The sequence below is a fragment of the Melozone crissalis genome, unplaced genomic scaffold (genome assembly GCF_028551555.1).
Source record: "Melozone crissalis strain CALT ecotype California unplaced genomic scaffold, PUWL_Pcris_2 ptg000068l_1, whole genome shotgun sequence".
Lineage (NCBI taxonomy): Eukaryota > Metazoa > Chordata > Aves > Passeriformes > Passerellidae > Melozone > Melozone crissalis.
In genome coordinates, this window is record NW_026535846.1 from 21268411 (window position 1) to 21290245 (window position 21835).

General features: G+C 41.4%; 1 protein-coding gene across 2 annotated transcripts in view; it reads left to right on the forward strand.

Moving 5' to 3' along the window:
• The window catches only part of DIAPH2 (diaphanous related formin 2), a 167078-nt gene that overhangs the window by 42028 nt on the left and 103215 nt on the right, over window positions 1-21835 (forward strand). For both annotated transcript variants that reach the window (XM_054289531.1, XM_054289532.1), the window contains 3 exons: window positions 17292-17393; window positions 18786-18880; window positions 20646-20747. In XM_054289531.1, the coding sequence (XP_054145506.1) occupies window positions 17292-17393; window positions 18786-18880; window positions 20646-20747 (299 nt within the window). The remainder of the gene's footprint in view (window positions 1-17291; window positions 17394-18785; window positions 18881-20645; window positions 20748-21835) is intronic.

Here is a 21835-nt window from a genome sequence, read left to right on the forward strand (position 1 = left end):
GATGCCATAACAAAGGATGCACATGAAAAATGCTGCTGCACAGAACTCAGGATGTGAAAATTGTACTTGGCTGACTCCTGCAGAAAGGAGGAGTTGTCTGTCTGATTTCAAGGTTTTTTTAAACTTGAGAACCTGCTGGAAGTCAAAAAGACTCTTGGAGCATTTGGTTGCAGCACAGACCCAAAGAATTGCATGCCAGAAGCAACTTTTCCTGCAGCTGCCATCTGCAAAAGGAAACAAGGATTGATGTTCACTGTTCTTCCTCCCCTTTGTCCTTAAGCAGCTCCACGATGTCCCAAATGCTGAATTCGGGCATCATCTGGGATCAGATTTCCCTCTTGCTTTATCCCATTTCATGAGTACATTACAGGAGAGTGATAAAAAGCCAAATGGAAATGCATGTGATATTCTCCCAGGAGCACAGTCAGCATGTAAAACAAACAAAGGGATGAGTGGAAGCAAACTGACAATTGCCAAAAGCAGTTTGGATGACTTAGTGTTTACAGTTTTGTGTTCTGTGGAATTTTGGAATGCCACCGGGAATGGTAACTGAAGTAAAAGCAATGGTAGTGTGTGCATTTATTAAAACTTTGTGATTCCCTGTAAGTTGTAGCGCTGAAATTTGATTAAACCTCTGAATGCTATTCATGATTCTTTGCTACGATGAGAAAGACACGATGCATTTTTCTCATGTAACATAGTTTTGGTTTAAGATACTCCAGAAATGACTCAATGTTGCTGTCACTGAGCTGCCAGCTGCTGTTTGAGTGCTGTCTGCTTTAGAGAAATGCAGCCAGAGCTGAAGGGGTGTGGTACTTCTGGGGAGAAATACTGTTATCAAGTTGAACAATAATTTTTGCGTGTAATGTTGTTAACCCAGTGTAGTTATACATCTCAGGAAACCTGGGCTACTGCTTTTTCATGGAGTTGGGAGTGTGTATGGTTTAATTCTGTAGAATGTCCTAAAACCCCAGCAACTGAAATTAACAGTTTAAAATACTGGTGTTCTTGTCAAGAACCTACTTAAATCTTTGAAATAATTTAAGCAGGTCATTTTATGGCAATCACTCTTTTACCAAACTTTGCCTTTATCCCTGATATGAAATTTTCTCTCTGGCCACCAGCAGAAGGGAGGGCAGCAGCAGCACTGCCATGTCTTCAGTGCTTGCTGGAATATGATGCTAAAAAGCTCCTGTTTAATTTATGGGATGTTAAATCCCATAGAATTGAGTGTGAAGTGTCTCCTAACAGGGCAGGTCAAGGCTGCAGTGCTGTGATTTGCAGCCAGGTTGTGACACATTCCATCCTCAGGACTGGGACAATGCTCAGGGCTGGGCCTGCTGCTCTCCAAATCATTCCTCACTGTTTGATTGATGGTCTAATTGCAAAACACTGCAAAGCAAGTTAATGCCTTCTCCCTAAAGGATCGTGTTAATTTCTGCCTCTTGTAATTTAGGTTGTGTATTTTGCCAGTCAAGAATGATAGTAGTGCTCTGAAGAAATTAATTATGTGTACAGTAGGTCTGTAAAGGTAGTAATTAGTACATAATAGTCTGTAACTACTGGGATTGTTCCAATGCAGAATTCATTATCCATCCAGCTTGCCTCAAGGGAAAACTTCTCCATCAGGGTTCTGTTGCTTTACAATTACACTTTTAAAATACAATTCAACAATCATTTTCATATGTTTTCAAAACTGAAGCAAGGTCTTAATAGCTGAGTGGTATTTTCCACATTATGGGAATTTGAGTGGGAAGGGACAAGAGAAAAGACAAACTTCCATGTAAGCTGTAATTGAGCAAAATATGAACAAAATGTTCAGGTTTTGATTTTATATGAATAATGTCTAGAATATGTATATAAATAATGTGTATATAAAGAATCTATGGTAGGTCAGTGCACCATTCAACTTGAAGGAAATTCTTTGCATTCATTTGCATTTGGGCCTTGTAAATACAAGGAACAGCAATTAGTACTTTTAGAGAATGGCTTTGAATTTGCTGTGCTGAGAAGCCCAGATCTAATTCATCAGAGAACTTCAACATTTCAGGCTTTCAGTGGATCCAGCTGGGCCAGATTTCCTGTGAGGCAGCTGCATCTGTAGGTGTGAGGCAGCAGGACTCAGCTGATGCAGGGATCTCTGTGTTTTGTGTGGCTGTGTTGCTCTAGCTCAGCTTCCTGCGCTGCTTTGGCAACAGAAAAAGGAAGAGAAACCTCTGAACTCCCCAGGAATTTGCTTCAGGATTGCAGACTGCAGGTGGCTCCCTTGGTCTGCTGATGGCTCAGGCTGAGTTTGTTTGGTTCCCTTCCCTCTCCTTGCAGCAGGGTGGGATCCAAGAGAGCAGGATCAGCTCTGCACTGTGGGGTCACCCAGGGCGCTGTGGCAGCACAATTTCATTTCCTTGCCTTGCGCACCTAGGTCATCAGTCTTCATATCTGTTTCGCACACAAGTGCAGCAGATTGGTTTGTTTTCATCTCTGGATGTATTTGAAATTGTTGTTTTTCAGCAACAGAATAAATTCAAGTGCCATAAAGGAGGAGTGAGTTATTAGTTTACTATTTTTCACTTTCCATTTCTTCTCCACTGGATTTATTCAGCAGATAAACTCTCAAACTCAAGGGTGAAAAAGCTTTGCATGGTTTAAACAAACTGCTGCCTGAAAATATTACCATCTAGCATAGATTTATGTATCTCTGTATTTTGATATATTTCATGTACATTTTTTTACTTCTTACATGATCTTAGAGTTATTTTAGAGTCCAAGTCTTATTTCCAGAGCATCAGGACCCATTTAATTAATTATGGGAAAAAAGGACTGATATGAGTGTAGTGTTCAGAAAGGTCTAAAAGAAAGCAAAAGTTCCAATTAGGAGATAAAGATTATAAATATCTGGTCTTAACATTTTATTTCAAATAGCATTTTAATGCACTCACCTTTCAATAGCTTAATTTCTATGTCAAAGGATAGTTTGTAATATGGAGTCTAAGAAAACATAATTTATTTTGAAAATACATGTCCTGTTGGTGTGACCTACTGACTGTAGTTATTCTCATCCTGTATCAGTGAATGAAGAATATCCCAGATTAACAAATAAAATCTATTTAGACTTTTTCAGAAGTTAGGCTCAGTGTCAGTTGTGCTATTTTTGTTTATTGTCGTCTTTTCCTGTAAGATTTTATTTATGTAACTATTTCAGAATGCTCATGCTTTAGAGTTGGACAGAGGCAGGAATTTCACTGCAGGTCTGTGGGACACACTTTGATTGTGTCTCTCGGGACTCTGCTTTTAAAACTTTATGGTAGATTCCTAAGAGGGAAAAATCAAGAGGGATGGGTCAGATGGATGCAATTTTCCTCTCTCCAGTTGGTTGTTCCTGGAGCCTGCTTTCTTTGCATCTGCAGCTGAGTTAGTTTTTTCTTTTTTCAGAGCATTGTTGTTCTGTAAGAGAGTTCTGAGAGAGAAGTTTGGCCATTGTCTTAATCAGCATTACAGCAAGAACTGCAATAATTGCACCTCCAGAAAATCAAATCCAAACAGCATGTGTGAATTAAATTGTATTCAGATGAGGAGACAGGTGGGAAATAGTTTGAGGTCTGGGCTATTTGAAGGCTGCTATCATTATTCATGGATTGCTTGGAGGTACAGCATAATGTATTCCCCAGAATTGCTGCAGAAATGGAGTTCATTCCAGCATCAGCATTCTGTCTGTTCTGAATCCAGGTCAGATGCTCTGAAGTGGAGGCCATTCCTTCAGTTTTACTTTAATTGGCAGTGCTTAACCCCTTTGGAGCATCACTGGGGCACGTGAGAGCTCCCTGCTGGAGATGTGAGGAGCAGGGATCTGCAATGGGGAGTCCTGCTGGCTCCTGAGTGACTGGAGGAGTTGTGCAGGTACAAGCTGATTATCCCCTGCCTGCTCAGTGCCACGGGGCACACTGGCATTGGAGGGCTCTGCTGTGTGTGTGTGCCTCTGCAAGGCCATCCTTTGCTTAAACCATCTCTGGCACTGGAAAACTTCTCAAAAATATTAGTAACAAAGCCCCTGCTGCTCAGATTTTCTGCAAGTTTCAATTAGTAATTTTGTCAGAAAGCTTCACTGGAAGAATTTAAAGAGAATTTAAATAGAATTGGAGTGGGGACAGACGTGTATTGTCTAAAAAAACCTCTTCTATGTATTTATAACAATGTTGTGACTGAGTTGTCTTAGTAATGTGTTTATTTTAGGTGGCTGCTTACAGAGTTCTTGTATTAATTTGTTATACCTCAACTCTCAGAAAATGAAAATTTTGAGGAGGAAAGATGGAACAGCAGTTTGACTATAAAGAAAAGCCAAGGGAAGGTGAACTCTCAAGGGCATTGGGGTTTTCCTACAAAGGAAATTGGCCCAGTGGGTTTTTCCCAGCCTTTAAGGTGTTGGAGGTTCCCATTAGGGAAGTGTGAGGATCACTGCTGGTGACACAGCCAAATGTTCATCACCCACCCATTCCAGCAGTCTGGGACTCCAGCCCACTGTGTGATCACTGTGGTACAGCTTGGTCCCCTCTGCACCTCCTCCATGCTGGTTTTTCTCAGGAGTGGAGCTCTGTGTGAAATCCTGCAGGGGAAGGAAGGCAGCTCTGCATTGCCAGTGTCTGACTGAGGCTCAGTGATGCAGTGCTCAAATAAAGCCCAGCACTTCTAATGAGGAGCTGAGGACAGAGACACATGTGCTGGCACTGCAGAGACAGGGATTGTGTACAAAGACTAATTAGCATGAAATATGAATACATTCATGAAGCACTCTTGATCTATAATGCTCTTACAGAGAGTATTTTTTTCCTATGAATTCGATGAAAAAGAAATTTAGAAGTTGAATTGAAAAAAGAATCTGTGTTGAGCTGCAAAAAGAAACGGGGTTTGTTTGTTTTTAAGCAAATAGAAATCTATATTCCTGGAATAAAACCCCTTCTGTATGAATAAATAAAGAGATTAAACTGAGAAGAATGCTTTCTCTAATGTCAAAACAGAAAGAATAGCCTGCAAAAGATGCTCCTCTTCAAGTATACAACTGATTTTTCATGGGAAGTTAGGTTAGATATCCTAAAAATCTATTTAATGTGAATCTAATTACTCTCAACAGGAAGTGTTCAAGGCCAGGTTGGATGGAGCTCTGAGCAGCAATACTGGAAGGTGTCCCTGCCCATGGCAGGGCTTGGAACAACATGATCTTTAAGATCTCTTCCAACCTGAACCATTCAGTGATGATGTGATTAAATCATTCTATGGATTTGACAGCAATCCTTTGTTCCATGATCTGTTGGGATTATCCACTGTGGCAGTTTTCCTCAGGTGTGGCTTCTCTTTGACATGCAGGAATTGCTGTCTGGAAATGCACATGAAATGCACTGATGGTGAGCTGGAGGTCAGTTCTGGCTCTGTGCAGAATGGTTTTAGAACCATTCCTTTTAGAACCATCCCTTTTGCCTTCTGATGGGTTTGGAGCTGTAGATCCATTTTCTGGCAGCTCCCTCAGTGTTGGCCAAGGCAACTCCAGCTGAGTGTTCAGTGCAGGTTCTTCAGCTGAGCATTGGCTGGGGATTTGTGACCCAAGTGAAGTAGGGAAGAATAAAACGTCCAGAGAAAGGCTGGAGAGCAGACAGCTCCTTACCAGGACAGTTGGTGCTGACTATTAAATAACTTCTGCACCAATATTTCACTGTGCTGAGCACTTCCAGCAGAGTTCTAGGAATAACAATGCATTTGCTTAAATAAATAAAACCCCACTGTAAACAAAGCCATGGTTATAAGCAAAATTGATGGTCTTGCTTGTAAAATAGTTCTTGCAAGGCTGCATTAAAGAGCTGCCCCCTGCATCTTTCAGCAGAACCACGGTTAGCACATCCTGCACTTGCTCCTAAATTTACTTTCTATCAAAAGAAATAGAATGTGGGGGTTTTTTTCTGCAGAAGCATAAACTGACAAAATGTGTCTGATTCATGGCCTGGTTCCACTTGCTCACTGTGCTGACCTGCAGTGATTCTGTGTTTGTAGAAAAATGATGCCCTCTCCATGGATTTTATGTTTTATGTGCAAAACTGTTTTTTCCTTTCTTATTGCTGACCAAAAAGCTCAAAAAAAATGTCATCTGCTCTTGACATGGAACATTTCTCTGAGTGATAGTTGCTTCACCTGTAATGCTGTTCCAGGCTGCCTTGGACAGAACAGCTGCTATTGCAAGAATTCCTGCCATTTATAGCAGAGCAAGGATACTTCTGTTACCTGCAGGAATAAAGGTTCTTTGGAGAAGGAGACATTCAAAAGCTATCTAAAGGATTAAAAGTTAACAATCATGCTATTAAGTTTCTGAATTCATTGAGAAATTGAAAATACTAGGTACATAGGCATTAGTACAGATAATAACAAAAGTATCAGCTTTTGGAATTACTTATTAATCATCTCAAATGGATGTAAAGCTATAATTACAACTCTCTATATTGTGTGTCTTCTGCAACGTGAGAAACTGAAATGTCTCTGAAACTTCCTCTCAGGTGCTTTATTCTGTTCTGTGACGTGGGAATGTCATTATTGTAGAATACCACTACTGAATCATTTCCCACTGTGAAAAGGCCGTGGCTTAAAGGCTTTCTAAAAGCAGAAGCCCACGTGGTAAAAGTCAGTGTGGAATTATCATCAAGCTGCATTTTCTGAATGCATTTTCTGTGGAGTGAATGCCAAGGTGTTCTTTGGCTTTTTTTTTTGTTATTTAATTGAAGATTTGGATCATTAGCACAGAGACTCTTAATGAGTCACTCTAGCCAGATTTGGCTTGTGTTGGTGATATAAAGGTAAGCAGAGCTCAGGTGCTGAATTCAGGCTGTCCAGTGGATCCTGCCTGTGCTGGGGTGAGCAGTGGAGCCTGATGTTGTGCTGAAGGTGAGAGACTGGGAGCTGTGTGCTCTGCACTATTTTTAGCCTGCTCCAATGCAAGCAGCTTAATTTAGTACCTGTGTGTCCCCCGGGACTGATGCTGTGATGTGGCAGTAATTTATCTTGTGTGTCCTGCAGGCAGATAATCATTGCCTGAGTGTTCTCTGGGCACCTGGGTGTGTTCACAACACTGTGGGTACCTGTGCCCCAGGAAAGCTTTTCCAAGGTAAATCCAAGGTGGTGGCAACACACACAACCATCCAAGGCTGACCTCAGGCTGGTTGTGCTCTGCATTTCATCTTCAGCAAGTAACTGAGAGCAGCTGCTCAGTCCTAAGAGTAAATACGTGTTAATATGTATTAAATGGCTGCTGCTGCATGTACACAGAATGGATTAAACAGAGATCCTTCTCATCTGCCAGCAGCTGATGTGTTTTCCAAGCCAGAGGTCACATCTTTACACCTGGTAAAGTCTTCATTGTGTTTTGTCTTCAGTGAACTCAGGATCTTTGAGCATTTACAACCTGTGCCATTGCACTTCTCTGTATTTCAGACAGATGTGTTTTGCAGAGTTTTAACCCTGCTGCTTCTGGTCATCCTGGTTTGCTGTCTCCTTTTTCTCTCCTTGAACGTCTCATTAATAGCTAATTTATACTTATTTCTCTGTGTTTTCAGAGACTGTCCTAATAGTGCATGGTCCACAGAAGGCACAGTAAAACACCCCTCTGGTCATCACCCAGAAATGATCAGTGGCTTCACCCCCTTTACAGAGGGGCTCTCAGATGTGCTTGTCACCAAACAGCTGGCTGTTTGTGTTCCACAGTGACACTGGAATGCCAGAAGCACTGCAGTGTGCCAGGGTATGGAACTGTTGGGGTGCCCTGGTTGAGGTGGCCACTGGTCAGGGTGATGGGGACAGTGGGAGTGCCTTCCCTGGGCAGTGTGGGGCCTGAATGAGAGATGTGGGACTCCAGGGGCTCCTCGAAATGCAGTTTATTGTATACAGAATGCAGTTTATTGTATACAAAATGCAGTTTATTGTTCCCAAGGTGTTACAGCAGTCCAGGGTGGTGGGTGACAGAGCTGTGCCCACAGCTGTCAGCTCCAGCTGCAGGCAGGCCTGGAGACCCTTTGGTTTTGGTTACATTGCATTCTATACTGTTCTTTGGCTTACAATGCATTATATACTTTTCTTTTGGTTGCAATGCATTATATACTTTTCTTTAGGTTACAATGCATTATATACTTTTTTTAGCTGAGCATCTCAATACAGTAGAACCAATCTATACCTTAACTTTTACCTATAGCCTATCATAGCTACATATTCCTGTTACTGTTCTCCAGTCACAGGAGTCAGTACATTACAGTTTAAGCTAGAAGTTGTTTTTCAGTTTTCTTGCAGTGGAAAATTCTGAGACCTTTTTTCTACTTGCAACATCAACAGTCTTGTTTGCCTGTGCTCTCTTTTTACTTGGTAAAAGCATCTTCTTGTTTGGGGTGGGTTTATCCTTTGCTCTAAGCCATAAAATCCCTTCTAACTCACACACCCTTTGCCTCCTTGGTTATCCAGTGAGACTGGCTCAGCAATTCTTTTCCTCTATATCAAAACTTGCTTTCATTTCTGCTCCTTCTTCAGATTCTACGTTCGGAGATGTTTCTGCCAAGCACTCCTATCTGTGAGACTCTTGTCAAACTTTGATCCTTCCCACCCAGCCCTGCCCTGCGCTGTGTGCTCAGAGCCCTGGCACAGCCCTGGCACAGCCCTGGCACAGCGTTGGTGCTGAGCCCTGCTGGGCACAGCCTCCTCACACCCACTGCCTTTGTTTGGTACTGCCCTCCACAGTGCCTCAGTTTGCAATATTTGTTTGTGGAGTACTAATTTCCCAACATTTTATCCTTATTTCTATTGATCAGCTATCAAAGCTCTGCTTACCACTCAACCTCATGGGGTGCTGGCTTTTACTGCCGAAATGAATGGAATCTATTAAGGCAGATCATTTGCCAATTATTTTTAATATGATCCTTTTACCCTGTGAAGTTCTGCTTTGGCCCTGAGGCCTGTGAAAGCTGCTTTTTGAGTTCTGCAGGTTCAATATAACAATAAATACCAGCTAATCTTGTTTATTTATTTATTTACTCTAAATGGGCGAAAAACATAAACATAAAATCAAATTCCTTGTGTACTAAATCAGTGGAAATTTAACATTGTGTATTTGATTGTAGGGCAGAGTGTATAACCAGGGTGGGCTACATTACACTAAAAAGTCAAGCAATTTGAAATTCAATATGTTTATGTATTTTGCATGCATGTTTATTTAAAACCTTGTTGATAGAGCAATGCTTTAAAAAGGAAGAGAATACTAAAATGTCTGTTTGGACATGAGTATTTTACTTGGTGTTTCAATATTTAGTCAGGATTGTTAAATGTCAGATACCACAGTGATAGAAGAAATCAATTTATCACTTCATTTTTATTAACATTTTAGTGTTTTCCATTAAATACCAATATCTAATTAACTTGACTGTATAAAAGGATTTTTGGATATTGAGATTTTAGCTTCATAATTTGGCAAGTTCCTTTGGAAAATGTGATTCCCATAAGTATGTTTGTTTGTGAAGGTGAGTTTTTATGGGCATCATCAAGGGGAACAGTGGGTGAACTAATAATTTAAGAGATATCTGGTTATTAGACTTCTCATAGTAATAAACAAAAATGAATTTGCTAGAATCTTGGTAAAATATGACAGCAGTTTAATGACTTTTTTTCCTGAGTCTTGATACTTTTTTTTTTTTTACTTTTGAAAATTGTATGGATAAAAACTCATCAGAATCTGTGAAATAATTACAGCTGTCCTGTCTCAGCTTGGTGGTGATGGTGGCCTGATGTCAGAGGAAAAAATACAACTGGGCCATGTGGCTGTTGAAATTAGAAATGCTATTATGGGCAGCATTTTATTGACGTAGCAAACATCTCCTCCATGAGAAAAGTTCTGTGAGAGCTCTGAACTGCAGGGATGGCTCTGCTGGGTCAGACCCTGGGGCTGTGCAGAGCTCAGGATCTGCCCCCAGGAGCTGCTCCAGCCCTGGGGCAAAGGGGCAAATGGGGGACACAGTCCTGAGGCTCCTTCATTTCAGTATTCATGGCAAAATGGGAGAGAAGTCATGGAAAAGGCCCCTGGGTTTTATTCCAGCTTCTTACAGCACATCTCCCACACTAAATGGGCCCCACGGAGGATATTTTCAGTTTAATCCTTGTTTGCCTGCTGTTGTTTGATTTCTAATGTTCATCTGTGTTTCTGTGGCCATTTGTGTGCCATGAATTGTTAATATTTGCTTTTAATGTCTCACAGCAAAAGCAGCATCTTCCACAGGCACAGCCAGGTTTGGACTCGGGTGTGGGATTGGACTCGGGTGTGGGATTGGACTCAGGTGTGGGTGTGTTTGGGATTGGACTCAGGTGTGGGTGTGTTTGGAATCAGCTGTGGGTAAATTTGGGATTGGAATCAGCCATGGGTGTGTTTGGGATTGCAATCAGCTGTGGGTAAATTTGGGATTGGAATCAGGTGTGGGTGTGGTTGGGATTTCTGTGTGTGCATTGAGAGTTGTTGTTTTGGTTGTTTTGTCTTTTTTTTGGATTTTTTGTGGCCCCGGCACCCGCTGATGCTGTTGATAGAGAGCTGAAAGCCATCCCAATACAAAGTGGGTAATTAAGTTCACTTTAGCTGTACAACTTTACTGCACAAGTTCTTGCTAGAGATTGACAATTAGACTGTTTACAATCATTTTAGGGCAATTTTAACAGAGCAAGGAATATTTCATGTGAAATTAATAGTAGTCATTAAATGTGGTGGTCGAATAAAGTAGCAATCAATTATACAAACAATTAATAAGAGTACAGATCCCCTGTTACTTTTTTTTTTTGCAAAACTAATTTGTAAAACTAAGTTATGATCTTTTTTATTCTTCCACAGAGCATAATTTGTTGGGTTGATGCCACTTCCTTCAGCTTGATTACATTAATTAGGCAAAAAACATACAAGATTGCAAGAGGTTCCATGTTTTTTTCCTCCCTGTTAGTTTTATTTTTTATCTTGAGAGCTCAGTGTAAGATTTGCTTTTAGATCAATTGCTTGCTTTGTAATAATTCTTTTTTTATTGCTGTACCAGGTATTGAGCTCTTCTGATTGCAGAAAGGACAGAGTGACAGCAGGAGTGCTTAATTAATTTTGCTTCAGGAATTGGTAACTGAGTGATTTTAGGTGAACTGAAAAATGCCAGGTGGCATTGGGAATAAACATGAGATCCCACAGCTGCTGCCTGAATTGACAGGAGGCGTGGCTGACATCTGCTGATGCTCTTGCGTTTCTCTCTGGGTATTTGGGGAAAATGTTTGCTGCTTGTCAAAGTTGGAGCCCAAACGACAGAGTGGGGCTGTGAATGAGTCTGGATGCCAAAGCACCTCAGTCCCAGTCCCTGCAGGGTCCAGGAGAGTGTGTGTGCCTTCAGCTGAGTGAGCTGTGGCCTCTGCCAGAGCCTCTCCTCATCGTCCTCTGCATTTCTGTGTCCCTGCATGCAGGGCTGGCCAGGGAGCTGCTCCCTGGGCACTGCCCTGCTGGCCTTGCCCTGTGCCCTCCTCTTGCTGCACCAGGGCCCTGCTCCTGCAGGGGACAAGGGACAGGAGCGGGGGAAAGGGCTTGGGGTTAAACCAGGGAGCTTTGGATTGCATCTCAGGAAAAATGCCTTCACAGGAAGGGTTGTCAAGCATCATTAACACAAGCTGCCTGGGAAAATGGCATCCTGTTCAAAGGCACCAGGACATGGCATCCTGGAGGTGTTCAAAGGCACCGGGACATGGCGTCCTGGAGGTGTTCAAAGGCACCGGGACATGGCGTCCTGGAGGTGTTCAGAGGCACCAGGACATGGCGTCCTGGAGGTGTTCAAAGGCACCAGGACATGGCGTCCTGGAGGTGTTCAGAGGCACCAGGACATGGCGTCCTGGAGGTGTTCAAAGGCACCAGGACATGGCGTCCTGGAGGTGTTCAAAGGCACCAGGACATGGCGTCCTGGAGGTGTTCAAAGGCACCAGGACATGGCGTCCTGGAGGTGTTCAAAGGCACCAGGACATGGTGTCCTGGAGGTGTTCAAAGGCACCTGGATGTGGCACTCGAGCATGTGGTGCTGAACATGGTGGTGCTGCTTGGACTTCATGATCTTAGAGGCCTTTTCCAGCCCAAGTCAGTCCATTTGAGATCAGCAGGTTGTTTGTGCAGTTTGGCTTGAGCACACAAACTTGTCAGAGTTCCTTGTGCTCCTGCAACCAGAGCTTGGGCATGGTTCCCCTGCTCTCCCAGATGTTCCCCTGCTCTCCCAGATGTTCCTCTGCTCTTGCAGGTGGCTGGAGGAGGGTCAGGCTGTGCCCCAGCTGAGCTCCCATTCCCTGGGTGATTCCAGCTGGGAATGCTGTGGGCACATTTGTATTGCTGAGGGAAAAAAACAGCATCAATTTTGAGACTTATTTGTGTTTGACTTCCTTCCTTCTCCCTCTTTATTCGACTTTTGTTTCCATTTCTGAGTGCCTCCAGGACTAGCACAGGAATGGGAGGCTGTCAGTAGCATTCCAAGATGATCCATTTAGCCAGACTCTGAGAAGTTTTATTGTGTCGCAACAGAACTTGCTGCACTTTTGTGCTACGAATTACTTTCTAATCTTTTGGTGTCATTCCTAGCTCTTTATTTTATTTTTCTATCAAGTCACATCACATCAGCAGTTTTTTTTTTTTTTTTTTTTTTTTGGCGAGTGGGATAAATTCAATGTAATTATTACTTTCAGCTGCTCAAGTCTTCTCTTGTATGTGTAGTTCACAGTCTTTACAACAGTATGGACACTGAATTTTTTTCTCCCACACTCCTGTAGTAGCCATAGCTCTTCTCTCAGGTAGAGACAATAACAAAGCAGTGAATTTCTTTGGTGTGTTTACTTCTGCTGCCAAATACTGGTAAATGCAATTGGGAAGCCACTGGCCAGATGGAAATAAGATGAAATTGCTCGTTCATTTCCCATGACAATATAAGGATGTTTTTGTTCACTGTGTGAACAGACTTGACGGAAATTGGAGACTTAGGTTCATGTTAAGGTAGGCTAAAGTTCACCTGAATATCTGCTTTCTCCATGCTGTAATTCTATGTACTCCTTTTTAGCTCCTTTTAATTTTCATCCTCATCGTATTCATGACTGACAGTTTTTGCTGTTAATTCTTTATTAAAATCATTCATTGATAATTTAAAGAAAGAAGAGAATTTCATATGAACTGGACATTTCAGCTCATAATAAAACGCTTTAACAGCTTCAATATCATTAAATAAAATCATATATATTTCAAAAAATTAGTCATGGCCACTTCAAATGCTATTCAGTAGCTAAATTAATGAACAGGTGTAAAATGATAATTTTCAAGAATAATGTATGCTTTCTTTTTTTTCCCTACAGAAGTACAAAAGTACTGATGGTAGGATTTTTTCCTAATGAAGTCTCCAAAGTATTTCAACCTGTTTATGTATGTTCTTTGCCATGATTATCATTAGCCCTGCTCAATGTGTTTTAAGCTTACCTAAGGTTTTGTTTAGGGTTTCTATGCCCTTGCAGGGTTTGCAGGGTTTCAAGCAGGGCACTTGCAGTGGGATTAGAGGAGTTCCCAGCTGAAGGCACAGCTGGAGCTGCCCATGCTCTGGGAAATGTCAGATCAACAGCAAACAATGCCTTGCAGCTTCTTGCATCAGCTTTTTCCCCTCCAACACTGATAAACAAATGTATTATTGCTAAATAATTAGAACTCTAAATTAGGAAAAAGTGAGTTCTGCAGTGCTGGTGTTTCCATCTGTGTCTGCTGGTCTCCAGAAGGAATCTGTGTGTGCTGAAGGGCCTGGGCTCTGCTCTGGCTTTGTCATGGTGCCTGTCCTTCCCTGTGTGCAGGGACAGAATGTAAGGAAATAAAGATGCTGCAGAAGGAACCCTCACACCTGAGGAGTGCAGCTGTACCAATCACCAAAGATTAGGAACAGGCTGCCCTTAACAGGCCACAGCTGTGTCCAATAAGGAGAAGAGCACTACAAGAGAGTGGGTGAACTGGGTGAGGAGAGAGTTTGTTGGGGTTTGTTGGCTGTGCTGGGAAGGGAGATGCAGTTTGTTGGCTGTGAGGAGATGCCCATAGGAAATCACCGAGAAGGTATGGGAGCTCTGCAATGACAATGTCCCTGTCCCTCTTCTGTCTGTCTGAGGTCAGGTATAAAGAAAAGCCCTCCCAAAGCCTTGTACAGCTCTAATGGCGTGAGGTAACTGTGCATGAGCAGCTCAGCACTCCCCAGGACACACTCACTGCTCCAGACCCGTTCTTTCAGGGCTCTATTGCTTCATCAGCACAGCTCAGAAAAGAACATTCCCTTCTGCTGCACCTTTGGTTTTAAACCCTGGCCATTCCTGCCATGGAAACCTGGCTATGGCAGCACCAGCTCTGGTGCTGTCTGTGGGACTTGCTTTGGAAAGAAGCAGAGTTTGAATGTGGATGTGAGGCAGCACCATTATCAAAGTGCTGTAATGAACAACCACAGCCCTCAACTCCACGGTCTCTATGAAGTAATACAGCTGCTTCAGCTTCCACATTGATTTTTCATCTTGCTTTTCTGAGCTGCCCTGTGCTGGCTGCTGTAAAATCCTTCTTTCATCTCTCCCTTTGGTTCTGTGGCATCAAACCAAGAAGTGTCTTATCTTTGAGCAGGCACTTGTGAAAGGAGAGCCTGACAAGGGCTGGCAGGTTGGTCAGCGCTGGTGCATTGGGTTCTGGAAAGTATCAAGTCTCTTTTTAATTGAGTTAATTATTTTTCCAAATTCCACAATCCATGGTTGTGTGACAGTTGAATCACTGCTGAGATGGATTGTGTGAGCAGAGCTTCTGATGCTCCATGTCATCTCAAGCGTGACTGAAATGGTGGTGGAGAGATTCTAGGAGGTGTCTCATGTAGAAATTTTAGTTGTGTCTCTTTCTGCCTGTGAATTTGGGCTTGCTGTGATTGGTGTTGATGCTGTATTGTGGCCTTAGTGCAGTCACAAAAGCATCTGGTTCTAGTGTTTCTCTGTTTTTTGTGAATTGGCATGAACTTTGAAAGATACAACTTTTTTAAAAGAACATTTCTTCTGGCCTTTTTCAAGTAGAAAAATTTTACTTTAACCTTAGACATCTGATATTTGTTAAATGGATGCTCTATAAGCAGTGGTGTTGCAGCCCTTCAGGCCTGAGTGGGTCAGAGTAGCCCTGGTTTGCTGTGAATGTGTGATGTGCTGTGGTTTAAATGCAGTTCCTGATTTTACAGCCAGCAGAGGAGTGCACCTGCACACAGGTGAGGAGGGGTGATAAGGGGAACTCCTCCTGTGCCCTGTACAGGCAGAGTTGCTGTTGTGAATTCTGCCTCAGCTCACCATCTGTGTGTCTGTTTATCAAATATTATGTGTTTAAACCCCAAACCACTTTTCCTTTTTTGCTACTGGAGCAGCTGAATAACTTAAATACCTGTCCTGCACTGGGCTGGTGTAGCACCTCTGCCCTTGAACTCTTGCTCATGGGGTGTTTGTCACTTGTTTTTTTTTGAGAATTGTGTGAGAATTGAGAATTTCTTTTCTTGTGTGAATTACCACTGTAGGAAGAAAGTTTCCTTTCTGTGAGGTGATATTTGGTAACAAAAACATTTATTACTCTTGTTCTGCAGTCTGCAAGCCAAGGTGCTGGGTGTGCGTTTCATGCAGGTTTGACTTTGGTGCTCCCAGCTCCTGAGACAGTCTGGGACCTGTTTGTGGTGTTCAGAGCTTTAAAGACTCGATCCTTGGAGATCTGGAGAGTTTAACTCTTGGACAGATGAGATCTGCAGTAGGACACTCCTCTTCTTGGGTCACACAAGGCCAGGCCTTCTCTCTGCTGTGACGGAACAGAGCTTGTAATGAAGTTTGTTGCCTGCCCATGGGACAGCTCATTTTTAACTCTTGGGTGGTTTTTTGTTTGTGTTGTTGAGCGCCTGGTCTCATTGCCTTGTTTAATTGAGCACAATTAGTGCTGAGGGCCTGATTACTTGCTGAAGTGTCACTTTAGGGTTTTGGAAGGAGCTCATTGCAGCTGGGGGACGCTGGGCTTGTCTGGGATGGGGGCTCAGGGCTTGGTTGTTGAATCATCTTTTTGTTCATTTTTCTCTGATTTAGGCTCTTTGGAGGTAGCTGGGGCTGAGGGCACTGCCTGGACTGGCTCAGATGGTGCTGGCACAAACATGGCCAAGATAAACTGATTTTTCAGAGCTATAAACCCAGCAGAATTCCTTTGTGCCAGATGTTTTCCTGCTGGCAATGGGTGTGAGGAGACAAATACCTGGTTTCTACATTCTTTTATTTTTTTATTAAAAAGATTGAAACTGGTTTTATGCTATTCTTCACTAAAAATTAACATTTTTTTCCTTAGGAAATACCTGTAATTAAACCCACAATGGCTCCTTACAGTGCAACAAAAAATAGTGCTCAGAGAACAAAACTGTATTCAGTCTGCTCGAAACTTCATCTTAATTTGACTTTCCAGTTTTTCAGTTACTTTTGAATGACTTAAAATATTCATTAAGTTCAATTAATGTTAAGCACATTAAGATTCTATTCCTTCAGTGCCAAATATGTTATGCGATATTTAAAAGGAAATAAATCCTTGTTAATGGGTTTACTTAATGCTTAAGAAAATTCTGCAAAAATTGACTGTTTTAAATTGTGCAAAAAATCAGCTTATATTTGAGGTACTCCAATGCCACATTTCTTTCCTTATAATTTAAAGTGCTGAATATAAAGACTAGTGAATCTTGCTAATTTAAAAGGAATCACTCTAAAATATACCCTGTTTTCTAAGTTTTGCTCTTTACCACTGACAGCATAATTAATGAAAACATACCTTTGTTCAGTGTGATAAATTTCAAATTATTTATGTTGTTGGTTTTGGATGAAGAACTTATAAATGTTATTAATGTTTCAATAGAGGGCACTCACGTGCTTCGAGGTAATAAATCCCTGGTTTTTTAAAAATGCTTGCAATGAATTGGAGCTGAACTGAAATTCCACGGGGTTAAAATACATAAATATTATTTGCTCAGGAAAATTGTTCATTGTCGTATTTTTATTTCTTGTTCCTTTCCATTTTGGACATTTGCTTTGTTTGTTTGGATATTTTACAGCAGGTGGAGGCAGTGCAGTCACTTTGCCTTGAACTGATTGTGAAAGATGTATTATTATGGCTTGCTAATGGACTTGCTGTTAGCTAAGATGGAACTGTTGTAATAATGAATAGAATTTAATAAATACCTTCTTTCCAGCCAAAAAGCCTGTAGAAGAATCAGAAGAAAAGAAAGCAGCTCAGTCAAAGAAGAAGATCAAAGAATTAAGAGTTTTGGATGGAAAATCTGCACAAAACTTATGTAAGTGATGTGAAGGACATCAGGTCAATGTCTAAGCAGCATCTACACCTCAGTGTTCATAAATTGGCTTTTTTTGTTTGCGTGTGCAATTACTTTCTCCAAAATCTGCTAATTTGAACACGAGTCTTAAATTCTGTGGTGTTTAAATACACATTCTGAATTCACTGCATAACTTGGGAAAGATGAAAAAAAGTAACAGGGAAAAATGATTTAATGAGTTCCTGGGGTTTTTGTCAGTTAATTCTCTCAATTAACTGGCAAAATTAACTGCTCAGGACTGGAAGTGCAATTAAATGATCACTGATTTGGGCAGAGCATGGCGTGGGTGGTGTTTGTGGGGTTTGGGGTTTAGGGGCCATTCCAGATTGTTCCTTTGGTCAGAGCAATGCAGAAATGGAGGTTCAAGGCAAGGTGGATTACCAGATTACCAAATAGGCTACAGAGGTGCAGGTACTACTGCTGCAGATGGGAGCAAAACCAGCCCACTTCTTTCCTCTTGATTATGCAGGGAAATCAATCATTAACAGTAGTGGTGTCCTTTATCTGAATCAGAAACACCATAAATGTCACTGGTCCAACTGTGCCCATGGCAATAAGTGTATAAACCCAAATGTGGGCATCGTTTAGTCCCACATCCATGAGCAGAAAATGAGCTATGATAGAAGAGTTCACAATTGATGGAAAACTTCAAATTTTGAAAGCTTGGATGCAGGATAATCAGCCACACTAGTTAGGCTGAACATAAAGCATTTTGTCACAATGTTATGCTGATCCATCTGTTAAGAATTCTTTGTAGTTTACTGAATGGGGCTCTCTTGAGGTTTTATAACATTCTGAGATCAAATTGCTTTGAGAGCTCCATCTTTGAAGGGTTTGAATTGTGTGTCTCCTGTAGAAGTTCAGCTACCCTAAAAGTGGTAGAGTTTGGGCGTTTTTCTTACTTTGCCCAGCTCTTCGTTACCACTTTGATGTGAAATCTTTTCTAGGATCTCACATCAATATCATTGACCCAATTGTACAGCTACTCATACATGGTTATAGAACCAATAATAATAGCTAAAGATATCTATTATTGGCTGAGTAGTTCTGCTTAAGTAGGAATTCAGATGTCATTCATAAAGATGAAACTTCATTGGAAAGTAGCATTGCTAGGGAGAAGCTGAGGCTGATTTCAAAGTTAAAATTGTTGTTATAGTTTCATTTCTTTGAAAGGAAATCCATTATAAGTCAAAGTGCAGCAGTGTGCCTACCTAGCATTTGTTTATATGGGAGACTTAACTGTGGAACAATTTAGATGGAGATGTGACTTTTTGAGTTGCTAGCAATAGTTTGCCTTTGTCTTTCAATCTTTTTTGACCTTTTTGATTCTGATGATGTGTTACTGAATTTCAGCAATATTTTTGGGTTCCTTCCGTTTGCCTTACGAAGAAATAAAAAATATCATTTTAGAGGTGGATGAGGAGAAGCTGAGTGAATCCCTGATCCAGGTATGTGAAAATGCCTCTGCTTTTGGTTATAGCTCATTTTCCATGTGAAAATGGCAGGCAGGAGTAAGAATTCAAGAGCAGGACAGGGCATCAGCTGCAGGGTATCACTTGTGTTTCCTGTCCCATTGATTTCATTCTGCTTCTGAAAATGGTCCCATGTGAAACTGCCTTTCAGAGACCCTGTTAACAAAAGAATTCCTTGGGATTTCCCCTCCCCAGAGGAAATCTTTGAGAATTCTGGTGTTTCAGCTTGGAAGAGAAGCTGATGAAGATCCAGGCAGGTGCATAATGAAGTTTCAGGAGGTTCCTTGTGGGAACGGCTCTGCCAGTCTCTGGTGAGAGGTGAAACTCCCTGAACCTTTCAGGATCCTGCTGCAGCTCCAAACCCATCTGTAAATCTGCTCTCAGGCTGGTTCGGTCTCATTTGGAGCCCCAAATCTCTCAGCTGGAGAGTGGAGAGGATGGAATTCAATTTCTGCACATCCCTCTCCGATTCCCTCCCTCCAGGAGGAGAGCAGGAGTGCCCGTGGCCCCTCCTGCTCTCTGAGGACGGACGAAACAGCAGGGAACAGGGAAACACTAAAAATCACCGAGATTTAGCACCCAGCAATGCTGCTGTGGCTTTATTTAACATCATCCACAGATTCCTGCTCCCTCACTGGGCCTGGATTTATCCTTTCATCCTTCCCTGTCTCCTGTTTGCACCTTTGCCTCATTCCCCCAAGGTTTTCTAAATTAATTTCTTCTTCCTTTCTTGGACCTGCAGAATGGTTATTCTGGGAACTCTGGTCTAAACTGAGCTGCCTCAGTATTTGAAAATAGGTGCAAAGCCCTAATTTTATTGAGGACTTGGTTTATTGAGCAGAGATGGCAGATCAGATGATTAGGAAACCTTCAGGTTTAGTAAAATCAAAAATCAAGGGGGAGGAACCAACCCCACCTGGGATAGCTGAAATGCAGAGCAGTTTCATATTGATCTCCTCTACTACAAACATTTTACTGTTTGGATTTCAACTTGTATATATATGAAAATATTATGTATTACATGCAATTTACACTCTAAAAAATGTAATATTTTAATGCATTGTTTTGAAAATATTATAAATTAAATGCAAATCTACACTTTTACTGAGTATTTCTTAAAATAAACTATTATTCAGTCTTAATATAAGTATTTTAAATACTTACCACATCTGTATTTTGACACCTTAAGATCATACAATAACTCACATTTTCTATTGGGGACGTGAATAACACTGCAAGCAAATTGAACTTTTCCCTGAATTCTTGTATATTTGCCATCTATAAGATCTGTACAATTCTGGGTTGTTGACCTTTTTTATAAGGTATTTTTAAGTGTACTTTGAATGTCTAATGATTTTAATTTTTTTTTTTTTTTGCTGCTTCTGTCATGTTTTACACAGACCAGTTATTTCTTGATTGATATTTAATGAGCAAGATGCAACCATTAGGGCAAAGGGAGATTGTAGAGACAAAACTCGTTGATGCTGTCAGGCCCTGAGAAATGATACTCTAACCTTTAAATACATTCCTCAAATCAGAGACTGCAGCAGAGCAGTTGATGTCTGTATTAAATAATTGCTGCTTTGATTTGATGTTTATATAAAGTTAGAGCTGCGTAAATAAAATAAACGTCCCGTAATTTCCTCGTGCATTTCCATGTTGTGGTATTTTGAGCGTGTTATTTTTAATACCTTAGGTAGTTTAATGTAACAAATTTGATATAATGCCTTGTTTGTTTTAGAACCTGGTGAAGAATCTTCCTGAGCAGAAGGAGCTCAATGCCTTAGCTGAATTAAAGGATGAATACAACGACCTTGCTGAGCCAGAGCAGTTTGGAGTTGTGGTATGTATCGGTCAACAGAGCTCCATTTTGGCACATAAAAAGAAACAAGTTTAAGCATAAAAATCTTCTTTTAGTGTTTTTGCAAGACCTGCCATAGGAAAAGTTACTATTTCCTGCTAAGTAATAATCAAAAAATATCTTAATGTGTATTGGGCCAGCCTGGGCAGGGCTGTGACCAGCCAGATCATCCTTAGGGTCATTTCCAACGTGAGCCACTCTGATTCTGGCTATTTTTCTGGGAGGAATTACAGTATAGCATTAAAAACAACAGGCACTCAGGTAACACACCAAATCTTTTGTCTGCCTGTCTTGCCTTGAATGTTTATTGAACAGTTCTGGAGAACCCTCTGCCTTCAAGCAGATAAATTCCAGGAGCCTGCAGGAGACGCAGTTACCCCTTGGCCTTGACAACTCTGATAAATTTGTTTTATATCAAAACCTGTAAGCAGCTAAAAGAGTTAAAATATCCATATTTTATATGTATGTATATCCATATTTTCTATGTATGTATGCATACCCATACCAAACATCTGTATTCATACCACCCAACCTTGCAGAATGGCTCAAGGAGAGGTGTGAATTTACACCAGAACTGAAATTGTAGCTTGTGTTCTGCTCCTCTCAATGCACTTTGCCCTTTTCAAAATGCAATATTTCAATGCATTGTTTTAAAAATATTATATATTAAATGCAAATCTCCACTTTTACTGAGTATTTCTTAAAATAAACTATTATTCAATCATAAGTATTTTAAATACCGCATCTGTATTTTGGCACCTTGAGATCTGCAAGATACAGATGTGGCAGACACTGCTCCTCTCAGTCCCTGGATCTGTTCAGGAGCAGGGCTGCCAGAATGGCTGGGGCCCCTCTGGGAGGGAGTTCCAGCATTTTTGGGAGTTCTGGCATTTTTGGGAATTCCAGCATTTTTGGGAGTTCCAGCATTTTCGGGAGTTCCAGCATTTTTGGGAATTCCAGCATTTTCAGGAACTCTTTAATCCATGCTGGGGGGTGAGGGTGGGACCCTGATTTCTGTGCCACCCTTGGGAATCTCTTTCTGCTCCTGGCTTTCCAAGGACCTCAGGAGT